This window comes from Syzygium oleosum, unplaced genomic scaffold, assembly GCF_021117445.2.
Source record: "Syzygium oleosum isolate NSW1041296 unplaced genomic scaffold, Sole_v2.1 Sole_v2.42, whole genome shotgun sequence".
NCBI classification, from domain to species: domain Eukaryota; kingdom Viridiplantae; phylum Streptophyta; class Magnoliopsida; order Myrtales; family Myrtaceae; genus Syzygium; species Syzygium oleosum.
Window position 1 is genome coordinate 585,111 of NW_026607526.1, and position 14,160 is coordinate 599,270.

Here is a 14,160-nt window from a genome sequence, read left to right on the forward strand (position 1 = left end):
AATTTCTATCTACAAGTTCTTATCTTGCACAAATTAGGGATGATTACAAAAAATGGTCCACGTGGTATTGTTTTTGTTTTGTTTTATTTTATTTCTTGACAAATTCGGGCATTTAAACCGGCATGCGAATACGATTTCAAGACAAATTTTGTATTTTGCAATCCGAAGCAACTTTCTCCTTGTATGGGAAAACAAATTCAGTAGTTTCTATTAAATTCCGTTAAAACTTATGCAATATTAGTACCCGCTCATTATAATGCATTGCGTACTGCTGAAAACGCCCGAAGAATCCCGTCATGGGTGGTACCGGCGGATCAAATCCAATCACATTTGTCCGATCCCGTGCTTAAAATGGTTCTGCAGCACTTTGCTTTATACCTTTCCTTTTGAATTTCCCGAGCATCGCAATTAAAATATAAGTCAAGATAATAATAACGCAATTCCTTATATCTCTAATGCCTTGGAAGTTCAAATTCAGATTTTTTTTGTCAACCTAAAATAATCTCAGTTAATTTTCCTAGATAGCTCCAATCTTCACCTAATCACCTTTTTTTCCCGACAATTTGTTTTTCGCATACACAATCCGAGTGCTTTTTTGTTTTTTTTTAAATTTTTTATTGGATAAAACGTTTGTGATTTAGACAAATATAATTAATTAATAAATAAATAGTATAAAAACGAAGACCTTCGGAGGGCGGTCTTCTCACCCTCTCCGAGGACCGTAGAAAAGCCCTCTCTCGTTCCGCAATCCAGATTCGTCCTCCCCCTCTTTCTCTCTCTAAGCCACTTTCTCTCTCATCGCCGCGCCGGGTCTCCGATCCTCCCCGTCTCCTCCGATCTGGCCCCGCCGGCGCCGCCGCCAACCAGGTAAGCTCGATTTCGGTTCGTGCTATCGACGATCTCCCCCTCGCCTGCTGTTCTCCTCCGATTTGCGGTCGCGTCTGCTGACTTTGAATGTCGGAATCCCTCGCTCGCGGCGTGCGCTTGTTGTGTTTTTTCTTTTCGATTTTCGCGTGCGGATTCTCGGAGGAAATCGTGTCCGCCGCCGTCGGTTTCGTGTGTCCTGGGCGCTGGTGTTCTTTCTCTCCGTTCGGTTTAGCTTGCCGTTGGATCACCCGCCCGCCCGCCCGCCCCTTGAAACAGCTGCCGGAATTGAGCTTTTCGATAGTAGCGGGTTCACTTTGTTGTTTGATTGATAGAGATGGACATTGATCGAATATTGCGCGATAGGGTTGACGGCGAGACGTGATGCGTTTAGCAGTATTGTCTGTGTTGATCGCCCGAAGGTCGAAAGTGATTTGCAGGATGAGATGTTGATTTGCAGGATGAGATGTGTGGCCCTCGTGTCGCGGTGCATTGCACCCTGCCAACTGACGTTAGTGGTTGGTCTGTGGTTGGTGCTTTTCTCAATAATTATGGTATAACTTCGTTCGAGCGGTGGGTCGATTGTTGAGGTTTTGTTACTATTCTGATTAATCTCGTTCTATAAGTTTACACTATGTTCGTTAAGAGGAGATTGAGAAGGCAGAGAGAGGATTTTAAATATGCTTACTTGTTTGGATGGAGGGAAGGCAACGGAAAGGAAAGAAAAGGAAAGGATTCGGAAAGATTAGGCGTAGTTAATTTTATGTGTATCCGTCCGAAAATGGAATGATGCGGAAGGATTGGTGCTTTCATTAAATGATTCTTTCTTCTTTCTCACTTGTACGTTATTTTAAATGCACAAAAGGACACAATAGTCATGATTCATTATTTTCTATTCCTTTCTGTTGCTTGCATCCGAACAATATCATAAACTTAGTTTTTATATTTCCTTTCTCTTTCTTTTTTTCTGTACTTGTTCGAACCCCTTCATTTCCTTTCCAATCACATCTACTGAATATAGCGTTATAGGGAAGTTGTTGCTTGATCGTGCCATGCCATTTTTTGTGCTTCTTGGTCCTGTTTGAAGAGTATCGGACTCGGTCTACATAGTCACCATCCGGTATTTGGTGTCTCTTCTGGTTAGTTTGTTCAAATGAAAAATATCTGGTTGCTTTTAATAGACATTTATGGGATTGCAAAATCCGTGTCTACATCTCATGCATTCAATTGATGATGCTATTTCATGGTGCAGCATGAATTTCTCACAAATTAGCTATTACACTTTCATTTAACCACCACCAAGCAGCTGTGTCACTGCATAAATGTTTCTGTATTACATTTAATCATCAATTATTCTTGGTCATTTTAAGCTCATATGTGTTTCGGGATGTGCATGGCAATGAAGCAAACTAGAAGGCGAGCGGTGTTAATGTGGATGGATAATGATCATAGAGACGGATAATATGCCTGCTCCGTCCTGGGAGCGCGCAGGACGACTTTATGAAAAGGTACTTTTCTTTACCTAATTATATCTGCTTACAGTACTTGCGGTCTTGCATTTTGATGCATGCCCCTTTGTACAGAACATTGAGTTGGATAATAGGCGTCGGAAGTCTGCCCAGGCACGAATTCCATCTGACCCAAATGTATGGCAACAGATGCGTGAGAACTATGAAGCAATAATTCTTGAGGATCATACATTTTCGGAGAAACACAACATCGAGCATGCTCTATGGCAATTGCATTACAAGAAAATTGAGGAATTGAGAGCACACTACAGTGCTGCTCAAGCATCTGCAAATTCAAATGCATCGGTCAATGGGAAAGGACCCTCCTCTCGTCCAGATCGAATAACGAAAATAAGACTGCATTTTAAGACTTTTCTTTCCGAAGCAACTGGGTTCTATCATGATTTGATCTTGAAAATCAGGTCAAAGTATGGTCTCCCTCTTGGTTACTTCTCTGAGGAGGTAGACAGCAGACTTTTGTCCGAGAAAGATGGAAAAAAATCAGCAGATGTAAAAAGGGTTCTGATATCTTGTCACCGTTGCTTGATTTACTTGGGTGACCTTGCACGCTACAAAGGTCTGTATGGAGAGCCTGACTCAAAATCTCGTGAGTATGCAGCAGCTTCAAGTTACTATCTCCAAGCTGCATCTCTTTGGCCGTCTATTGGGAATCCCCATCATCAGGTCTCCCTTTCTTTATGAATAATTTAACGACGTTTGATTGAGGCGAATTGCTCAGCTTTATAGTGCTTTCTGGATGATTATATGTGTCAAATTGCTTCCTTTTCAGCTTGCGATATTAGCTTCTTATTCTGGGGACGATTTGCTGACTGTTTACCGATATTTCCGGAGTTTGGCTGTGGATAACCCATGTTCTACTGCAAGGGACAACTTGATTGTTGCCTTCGAAAAGGTATTCCTTTCATTATACAATGAAGTCCTGACATTCTAGCATGTCATTTCTGTAGGTTTAGTTCCTCATAATATTGAATTTATGTCGTGTGATACAACAATCTCATAGACGTTACATTTCTTATCTTCTTTTCTGATGTTTATTGTATCAAGTCTTGAGAAGTTGTTAGGATTGGGTCCTAAGATTTTCTTGGTTATTCGTGGATTGAAAGTAAGATCTGATCAAGGATTTTAGGGTGCAACAAATTAAGCAACTTGAGACGACTATATGTACAAATAGTCAGTTACTTGCATATTAACCTTTAGAAAGAGGAACAAAGCTCAAATATAGAGCTCTTACTTAGAGAGAAGTCAAGGACTGTCAAGAGAGATATATCTCAAAGAAGCATACTTACAATCTAACCACATAGAGGATAAACAACAATATATATGACAAACCCATAATCAGATGCTCTAGATAAAATTCAAAGAGGAAGAACTGGAGATGGTGAGATGGTGATGCTGCTTACCAGTAGAGTGGTGTGAAGAAAAAGAAATGAAATGGATATGGGTTTCTCTGTCATATTATTGGAGAGTGCCAGTATAGGAGGAGAAAGAAAATGGCATCTCTCAAAGTTTATTCTCGTGGCATGCTTCTGATTTTCTTTTTCTACCTTTTTAAATGGGCCTAAAAGCTTGTTTTGAGAGCATGATGGGTTTTGGGCATTGAGACTTTAGACATTATTTTTGTATTATGGCATTGAGAGATGCCATTCCTTTCTCCTCCTGCACCACCACTCTCCAGAAGTATTGAAAAGGCCTAATTTCAAATTAAAGTGGGACGTTTAGTATTGGGGGTAGAATCGCGATCCCACCTGGATCTACGCGGGATCAGTCTTAACCATGCTCAGTATTGTACTCTACTGAATTGATTATAAGAATCCTTAATGATCATGGTCTCAGGTATGAAGGATATAAAAAATGCACTTTTTGAACATTCATGAGCTGTTTAGAACATCTGGGTTTCATAAATAATAATTTTTATTTAAGGGGAGTTTGCATAAAGATACAACTACAATGATCCAAATATCAGCTGGAAAGGTGTTAACATGTGCATTAATGGGGAATCTCATTATTCTGTAGTCACTCGGAAGGCCGTGCACTTCCACAGTTTTGGAGTCCAGATGCAGTTATTATAGTTGCCTACTGAAAGATGGCACTTTGAAAAACATTTTGCATTTGGAGATGTTCATTGCTATAATTTATTTATTTGTTAGGGTGACAAATTTCTCGGGTTTTCACTTAATTTGATAAGCATTTTGCATATGTAACTAAAACTGTATGATGAGATTGTAGAACTTAGCCAAACAAGCTAGGAAATTGTCTGGTTTTTATGTCGGCATTGCTTATTTTTAGCAAGTACTTATTTATGGTGCCTTTTGTTGGTGTGTCTGGGGAAAAGTTAGTAGACATCTTTGTTTTTACCTGTTTTTGAATTGTCAGAATCGTCAGAGTTTCTCTCTACTGCATGGGGATGCTAAAAGTTCTATAATTCGGTCTGCTGGAAAAGTGAGAGGACAGAAAGCCAAGCTTGCATCTAAAGATACTGTTGCTGAAGCTGCAACTTTCAAAGAAAGTAACTCCAACACCCATGATACGTACAACTCACTTTGCATCCATTTTGTCCGTCTAAATGGAATTCTGTTCACTCGAACAAGGTATAAGTGCTTATTAGTAATTCTTATGCTTTTTGCTGTTTTCATGGTGTATTTGCTATTTATATTGGCATTCTTGGTGTAGCTTGGAGACCTTTGCGGAAGTCCTCTCTTTGGTTGTCACTGGTTTACGTGATCTTATGTCATCTGGGCCTGAAGAAGAGATGAGTTTTGGAAATGATGCTGTAGAGAATGGTCTTTTCTTTGTCAGGCTTGTGTCTATCTTTATATATACTATTCATAACGTGAAACGCGAGAGTGAAGGCCAGAGTTATGCCGAAATTGTTCAGCGTGCTGTACTGCTTCAGAATGCATTGACTGCGGTTTTTGAGATCATGGGACTAGTGATGGAGAGATGCGAACAAGTTCGCGATCCTTCTTTGAGTTACCTCTTACCTGGCATTTTGGTCTTTGTGGAATGGTTGGCATCTTATCCTGATGTTGCCATGGGCGGCGATGTTGATGAGAAGCAGGCAACTGTTAGATCAAATTTGTGGAGTCGCTATGTCTCTCTTATGAATAAGCTTTTGTCGATCGGGTCGATGTCCATAGATGACTGTGATGATGAAAGTTGCTTTGATAACATGAGCAGATATGAAGAAGGGGAAACTGGAAACCGGCTGGCTTTGTGTGAAGATTTTGAATTGAGAGGATTTCTGCCGCTTGTTCCTGCACAAACCATTTTGGACTTTTCAAGAAAGCATTCTTTTGGAAGCGAAGGGATCAAGGAAAAAAATGCTCGTGTTAAAAGGACTCTTGCAGCTGGGAAAGTGCTTGTAGGAGGGGTTAAAATCAATAACGAAACAGTTTGGTATGACTCAAAGGCTAAGAAATTTGTCATTGGTGTTGAGAGTCAACTGTCAGCAGAGGACATTCGTCTTCCTGATTCTACTGTGCCTAAGGCAAATGACATGTTGCTAGAAAATGGAGCACAAACGGCTGTGAAATCGGAAGAGTTCCTGTCGAATTCTCAGCTATATGTGGAAGGGGAAGAGGAGGATGAAGAGATTGTTTTTAAGCCGACAGCAGCAGAGAAGCAAACAGATACTGCTGTTCAAAATTTGGTCTCTTCTAAGATGTTGGAGCCGCAGAAAAATGTCTTTGGAAGCGGTCAACCCTTTTCAGTTGCTTCAATGTCAGCCCCTCCTGACAACTCTCTGCATATGACCACTTCAGATGCTTTTTCGTGGAATCCCATTTCTACTGGTAATCTACAGCCTGTCAAATCTCATACTTTAAATTGGTTGACAGAAGAAACTTTGCTGTCTAATAGCTTCAAAGATCTAAGGATGCTGGAGAATGGGCATCTGGCACATTCTGAGATCAATGAGAACACCGTCAACTTTTTCCCTGCTGTTAATTCATTTCCGAACAGACAATCTGCTATTAAGAGCGACAGCTTGTTTCTAAATCAGGCAAATGCTCCAGATGCTGTGGTTCCTTCATCTATATATAATTCTCTAATGTCTTCTGGAGTTAGTGTTGATGCATTGGCTCCGAAGCCATCATCTCCTTCTCCTGTAGGTTTGAAGAAGAAACCAGTTGCTAGGCCACTCAGACATATTGGCCCTCCCCCTGGTTTTAATGCTGTTCCTAAGCAGGCCAATGGACCCTTTTCTGGTTTAGACCTGAGCTATCAGAACCAAATGTTGGACAATTATAGCTGGTTGGATGGGTATCAGATGTCTTCTGCATTCGGGGGCATCGGGGACAATTCCATCTCTTATTCATCTTTTGCAAACTTACCGCCCATTAGTAGCAGTGCTGCTTCAATTGGGACGGTCAGCTTCCCGTTTCCAGGAAAGCAAGTTCCATCAGTCCACCAAATGGAAATTCATAAAGGCTGGCATGATCACGAGACTGTGGAGTGTCCGAAGCAGATGCAGCAACCTCAGCAAATAATTAATGGGAACCCACAGCTTGGTCCTTTGCCAGAGCAGTACCAAGGACCAGTCTGGACAGGTCATCATTTTGTGTGAGATCAATGTGACGGCATGTTGCGGTATGGTTAAGTTTACAATAACTCTTGGAGTTTGTGGTCCATCTGCTAACTTATGGAGTGCGGACATGATAATGTATTTGTTTTTGTCAGGAATGATATTGGTGAGACCCTTCTGCCATATCAAGCTCCAGTTAGGCGGATCTATCAATGCTAAGTTTGTGTTGGAGTGTGGATGGCCTTGGCTTTTAGATTGGAAGTTCTACTTAGCAAGTGAGATTTCTTTGTTCACAATTACTGTGTTTCAACCCCCGGGAAATGAGAATTACCAATTACATTAGGCTTTGGTTGGTTAATAAACTTAGCAGATTAGTAAAAGGGAGCCAGATGACCGAGAGAATCATCAATGACTTCACTAAATAGGCATCATGAATTGCATCCTGGGAAAAAAAAAATGCCTTGAGAAACTAGGTTTTGCATGCTAAAGTTGATCGTGTCAGCATTATCTATTTATAGGACAAGTTAGTAGTTGTTGCATATGTTCAATGCAGTCACTTGTTTTTGGCTTTCTTTTTTATCTTGTGTAATTGTTAGGCAGAGACATGCCTTTCTTGATTTGAGTTAGGGATAGCTGAATTCCCTCTGATCCAGAAGTTTATGTTCTGAATAATGTTAGGTATATGAAGACTAGTTTACAAAATGGATAGACCAAATGTTGTGCCAGACTACGAGTGGACATTTAAAACACATGAGTTATAATAAGAGTCCGCCACATGCTTAGTACACCAATTTTGCATACAAATTTAGTACAGCAGGCTTTGTTCCATTTCTTTCTTTTTTGAGTTTGTTCTTGTCTTGACTGTGACTCTTCCTACATCAGTTGAACAGGTAAGCCAAGCTTTGAAGCTCAGGAGGAAATCTTGAGGAGTTCGGACATTTTTATAATGCCAGGTTGTAAGCGGTTGCTTCTTCTGGTAACCGTGGTCAAGATATGTTGGGTACCGAGATCATTAATTGTTGGGATTATTATTATATCTGGATGATGGAATGTGGATGGCATGCTCTCTGTTCTTCTGGGTCGTCACCATGATGAGTTTGGGCATCTAGTTTTGGCAGTTTGCGACGGGGGACCCCTTTTGTTGGACCAGCTTGTCAGAAATTTGAGAGCTCCAGTCGTGACTTTGGCACTGTCCGGCCTGTGCCGGGGGGGTATCTGATGAGAATAATCCCATCGAGAGCTATGTGATGGGGTCGAGTCTGAGTGATGGATAGATGATGTGTCTGGAACCGAGTATCTGCATTTCCATATATGCTTTAGTGGTTTGAAGAACTTGAGATAGAAGACTTATTGGTTTGTCTTGCCGTTGTTGGAGTCCAGGTCTTCAGCACACAATAAAGTCCTCGTACTCTCTTCTTTATTGGTGTCGGCACGTCTGTCTGCGTCATGCTTTTCCTTATGGACGTACGCATCTATATATATTGTCACATAATTGTTTAGACACATGGATTGTTTTGTGTTGATTCGATTGCTGACATGCTGTTCCGGATTCTAGGCTCTTCGAATTCGGCCTAGAATCGGGTCTCATGCTTCTCTGAGCTGCTTCGATAGTTTCGTAGCGAGCTCTTGGGCTCTCTCTGTCTCTCGAGAGAACTCGTGTATGGGATCTTTAATCGTTGACAGGTGCTTGACTCTGCTGATAACCGATGACAAAAAGGACATGTTGTCATTTGGCAGAATAGTTTCATTTCTTGCTGTGTCCTACCGAATCTGTGATGATGGTTTCAGATATGGTCCATCGTCATCTATCTCGACTGGTGCCAAGGAGACATCAATGTAAACTTGTCTTGGATCTATCATTAATCACCGCGATCCACCTTTCTTTGCCACGGCCAAGGAAGGAGCAGATCTAATCCGGTGACGGTGATGGCGTTGGGAGATGGGAAGAGGCAATCGGACCTTTCGCTGGTAGATGTGAATCATGACTTTTGAGTATAATTGAAAAATTTTTTTGACAAAAAGAAAAAACTACGCCAAAATTTTCTGTAAGCCAAAATTTCAACCAAAAAAAAAAAAGGAACTACGCCAAAATAAAAAAGAAGAAGTACAAAAAAGCGGCATCTAAGCTTTTAATTGGCACTTCTTATATCCTCTTATTGCACTTCTTATATCATCTAATAGAATAAATAGAATAAGTGTAATTTTTTCAATACTAATTTTTACTAAAATATTAGAAAAAAGGTAAGGATTTACTTATCTTCTCTATAGTTAATCTTTTAAACAATTGATGCACAGGAAATTACCAAAAAAAAAAAAAGAGAGTAAACGAAGCACTTGAAAGAAAGTCAAAATTCAAAAATTCAAAATGGACTCACCAAGTCATCATGCAGTATTATTAGTAGTAGAATGGCAGTCCACCACACATAAGAGGCAAAACAAGACGTACACTCCAATATTGGCAAAACGTGCCCAGCTCCACCTCAGCACGAACAAAAACGTTTTTATCGAAATCCAATCATCTAGATTTGTTATCGATTTTCGATTATTTGCATTGTTCGATAAACATTATGATGTGCTCTAGACACCAGCCAATGTCGTATGACAAGTGCTTGTTGGGAGCACGGGAGAAATCCAATACCTTCACCTGGGAGATTATCAAGAGGGAATTCAAGTCCGACAGGACATATCCAATCAAACCAAATTTCACTCGAAATGTTAAGCCAATAAGTTATAGACGAGTTATAATATTTAATTGCTCCGCATCATACCGATTTTCCGGTGTGAGACTTTTAAATACAATTCACACCAATTTTCCCTTAATTGAGGTATTCTTCTGCGTTAGCATGTCTCTTTCGCCATATCGAAGCATGAAGGCTACCTAAACCACGTTGGTTAGCCAATTATCTGGAGCGTGTAACAGAAATTCGATACCTTCACCCATGGAAATTATCAAGAGAAAGCCTAAGTCATGTCTAACGCAACTCACATGTGCATCTTAACCGTGTTAGGTCTAATCATGTCTTAATTATAAAAAAGAATGCGAATAATCCAGGATATGATTTTCCTAACACAGTTAAGATGGACCTTTGATAGTATCCCGTCCTGAATCGATTGATTGAATTTCCTGAACACAGGAAATATATCATGAATATAAGGATCGTGTATGTAAGGTGTGAGTCAAAATCTACGATTGACTTTCTAACGCAACTCATATATGCATCTCAACCATGCTAGGTCTAGTCATATCTCGATTATGGAAAGATTGTAAAATAATGCAACAAATACGAATACCTAACAAACACAGGTCTATACAAGGTCGAGGGTATATAAGTTCTACCGAATTTTATATATGGATTTTGGCACACAATACTGGTTCAATGTCCCATGATCCATCAAGCGCAAAAAATTTCATATGCAAGACTCGTCCCTGGACTTTGACTTGCACCTTACATGCACCATCCCTATATTCATGACAATAATATTTCATTTAATTAGTCGATTCCGAACGGGATACTGTCAAAGATTCATCTTCACTGCCTTAGTTTAGATACGTGTATGATGCATGAATTTAATTTCCCACCAATGTTGATCACAAAGGAAACATAAATGCAGAAAGTTTGGTGGGAACTGTTGCTGTACGACATTGATTACAAGCTTCAGGATCAGATCTTGCACCCGCTCCGCACTTTTTGTGTTTTTCTTTTGCCAATCATGACCACATCTACCGTGCTGAGACTTGTCTAGTTAACACGAAAATCATATCTACCGTGCTGATACTCCTAACCCTTATAAGCATTCGATGCAATGGTTATTGCTATCAGGTTTTATCTGTGATTAGTGTATTCACATGAACTTTTGTTATACAATAACTTGCAAGGCATGGATTAACTGTCCGGCGAGATGGAAACCCAACAGGTCAGCTTAGACGGAGTAGAGAACGATATAAATGATCTGCGTATGTTTAGGTGTGCCCGATGAGTTTGTTTTTTTTTACATACGATTGATTGCAAGCACAAACTTTTGTGTTTGTTCTACATGTGTTCAGATCAGCCGTCGTATTACTTCGGTTGGTGATGTTACTGATACATTTCATTAGATTGAAGCATGGAGCTCGATTCAGATGCAGCTGTTCTTCATAACAAGATTGAAACAGACATTTAAAGGTGGGGACTTTGGTAGGAGTAGCTGCAAGAAGTGAATCAGCATATCCACTTCCCCAAAGAGAAAAATAATTAATTTTAGATGGAAAAAAGTACCAGAAAATTGGTTAATGATGGACCATACCATAATAATGCTGATCCCTAGCAAGTTATGTACAAAATATAATAAAAATAATGAAATGAAATGGCAGATTTCTGGCACACCCAACTACATTTAGTCATCTTTATCTCATCATATCATGTCAACTTCACATCCCTGGTTGCTGGTGGAGATTTAAACTGTTGTGGTTGGTCCCTGGTGTTATTTCTTCCATCTACTCTGCTTGTTGAATGTTCTTAAATTTGTCAAAACACGATCACTTGCGCACGTCATGTCTGATGGATCAGTTGTTGTGCTAAGTAATCGCCAAATTCCTTCGAATGCACGCTTTCCTCCGCCAATCCGACAATGGCCGCACAAGAATGTTCCTTCTGTCCGTCCATCCTTCGCGATCGTAACGTTAGAAAGGCTCAGGCTGAACTTTCGAAAAACTCTCGAAGTGAAAATAGATACGCATAAAAGTTTCGAGTAGGCAACGAGCATTGATTTGAAAGAAAACCAATTGAGAATGCTTGTTTTCTGCATAGTTTCGAAAGTAACTTGTCAAATGTGGTTTCATTTATAATCTACCTATTTCTGATGCATGTCCTAAACCCTATAATCTCGAAGCTCTACACGGTTAGGTTGTGTAAGCAATTTGAGGAGACAATGGTGCACGTAGTGGAGATGTTCCTCTTTCCTAACGTAATGACTACTTTTTTGTCAAGTTTGATAGAGATATCAATGCTTTCACATAGAGTCCTCGGTCGACTTTAGGGGTCACAAAGGGCCTTATACATGGGACTAACTTAGTGATTAAGAAATTGAGAATCACGATTCAATTAATGGGCGAACTCAAAGACGCGTGCGTTTCCATACATCAACGCCCGCCTCCGCTCGCGGTCTCTTCTGCCGATCAGAACCGTGATGACAATCTTCCCTCGACTTCTGCCGATGATGCACGAGATCCCTTCTTGAGAAATTTATTGGTGATGAGAGGACACATCCAACTAACCCGCCGAATCGGATTCCACTTGTCGAGGAAACCCGATAGAAATCCAACATCTTATTACCGTGAGAACACCAAGCGAGTGTCCAAATCTAAACTCACTACTCGCATCTTCTCAAAATCTAAGTATTCAAGTCACGGGCCAAGTAAAAATATCAATCGTTTCATCTCTCAATACATACCCGATAAAAGACTCTTATCACTAACACCCTCATAAACATGCGCACCGATAATCTTAACTTTCTCGGCCACCATGCCGTGCTTTGATTCGCTTCTTACTCGATCAATGAGATTCATATAAGGTATCTCGCCAATCCGAGATTTTCCCATCTAATTCGAGTGTAATCGTACTAAAAAGATAATCTTGGTGGATAGGAGCGTAGAACAAGAATTTAAAAAAATTTGTACTCGCTCGCAGAGGAGGTATACATTTTCAAACTAAGGCATAATTCCATTTTTCACTTGGTCCGTTGACTTGTGCAGTTTTTGGAACGCGTATCTTGCTAGTGCGGCCGACAAGACGCATTCATGTTCATACTTGGAAATCGAAGAGATTCATCCACTCCAAGTTTGAATTCTATCAATGTGAAAAGCACATTTCCCCCTTAATGAAATCAAAGTAAGCCATGTACTTGCATAAATGATCTAATTTATACCATTTAAATTAAATCGTTTTATGCTTTAGGAGTAACGAAGGTATTATGATCACTATTCAATGTTAATTTTCATGTAATTTCAAGCGAGGCGTCAATTATTCCAAATCTAAACCAACAACGCTTCAAAGAAGATCATAGTCACCCCCATGATACACGTTAAGCGCGGCTGGGGCTTGGAAGATGAGATGATATCGATCTTGAATTGGATTATATCCTGTTCAAATTGCACACTCTGCTTTGGACAGAGCGATGGTTCCAAGCAATAGATTGATTGGAGAAAAGAAGATTGGGGGACGAGGAAAAAGATGGAAGAACCACAAATCGTCAGTTGAATCTCGACCGACCCGAACCGGTTCATCAATCCAAATAAAGTATCATTAATATAAACTACGTTGCCAAAAAAAGCAGCAATTTACTGAAATTAAAAAAAAGAGAGGCAAAGATCTTGAAACTTTTCCCTCAATTTCCTGCCAAATTTGCTCGCCAAATGGAAATTGCTAGACAGCCATGAGGGCAAAAAACACACATGTTGACGTCACGTGTCGAAAACCCATTTCACGGATGGTGTGCCAAACTAACATGCATGGACGTAGATTTCTTTTCTTTATAAAGTTCAGAACACCCATCTTAAAGAAACCGACGCAAATGGCCCTAAACTATTGTCAACGTGAAATATCGTCCTCGAACTTTTAATTTATTCAATGTGGTCCTTAAATTTTGATTTAATATGTTCCTGAACTTTTAATTTTTCAATATGGCCCTTGAATTTTGGTCTAATTTTCAATTTGGTCTATGAACTTCTAAACATTTTCATATAATCTAAGGACTGCAATGAACATATACCAATAGTATAGTGACCACATTGAACAAATTAAAAGTCTAGAGACAACATTGCACGCTGGGCCAAATATCAGGAGCCACATTTGGGGACCTGCTGTATATTTGACCAAAACTCGGGGACCATTTAAGCTATTATCCCTGAAAACTACCGCAAATAAGATGGAAGACTACTTTGGCATCCGACATAACTCGCGATCTAATATTAAGTAGCGTAGATGGCTATTGCCACTCCTCTCGAGAGTGTCGGCAACGGGCAACCAACAACGATGAGTAAGGGGATAATAACATAAATGGATCATGAACGTTGATCCAATATATAATGTGGTCTATGAGTTTTTAATTTGTTCAATATGATCTATGTACTGTAGCTCTATTTGTAACGTACGAGTAAAGCCAAGTCAACACTCCAACGAAACAGCACGAAACCAGACAAACCGAAACGGGTGCAATTTGTAGAAAGAACTCGAACGACGAAAGCGAGATGGGAACACATTGAATTTC

At 40.0% G+C, this 14,160-nt stretch overlaps 1 protein-coding gene across 2 annotated transcripts; it reads left to right on the forward strand.

Annotated features, from left to right (window-relative positions):
* Nucleotides 1-694: 694 nt before the first annotated feature.
* LOC115689450 (nonsense-mediated mRNA decay factor SMG7-like) lies at nucleotides 695-8,337 on the forward strand. 2 transcript variants are annotated; one of them, XM_056306215.1, is made up of 8 exons: nucleotides 695-867; nucleotides 2,235-2,372; nucleotides 2,448-3,056; nucleotides 3,163-3,285; nucleotides 4,767-4,981; nucleotides 5,064-6,980; nucleotides 7,071-7,190; nucleotides 7,798-8,337. In XM_056306215.1, exons 2-6 carry the CDS (start codon nucleotides 2,307-2,309, stop codon nucleotides 6,955-6,957), a joined length of 2,907 nt encoding a protein of 968 aa, XP_056162190.1. In that variant the 5' UTR covers nucleotides 695-867; nucleotides 2,235-2,306; the 3' UTR covers nucleotides 6,958-6,980; nucleotides 7,071-7,190; nucleotides 7,798-8,337. The 2 variants fall into 2 exon arrangements, with proteins under 2 accessions (XP_056162190.1, XP_030471343.2); XM_030615483.2 differs by having other exon boundaries at nucleotides 2,270-2,372.
* The last annotated feature ends 5,823 nt before the right edge of the window (nucleotides 8,338-14,160 follow it).

Excerpts from the sequence above, each read along its gene's own strand:
- LOC115689450 (XM_056306215.1), top strand. The coding sequence starts at position 2,307 with ATGATCATAGAGACGGATAATATGCCTGCTCCGTCCTGGGAGCGCGCA. Across the intron at positions 3,057-3,162 it reads TTGGGAATCCCCATCATCAG|CTTGCGATATTAGCTTCTTA; the intron begins GTCTCCCTTTCT and ends CTTCCTTTTCAG. Across the intron at positions 3,286-4,766 it reads TGATTGTTGCCTTCGAAAAG|AATCGTCAGAGTTTCTCTCT; the intron begins GTATTCCTTTCA and ends TTGAATTGTCAG.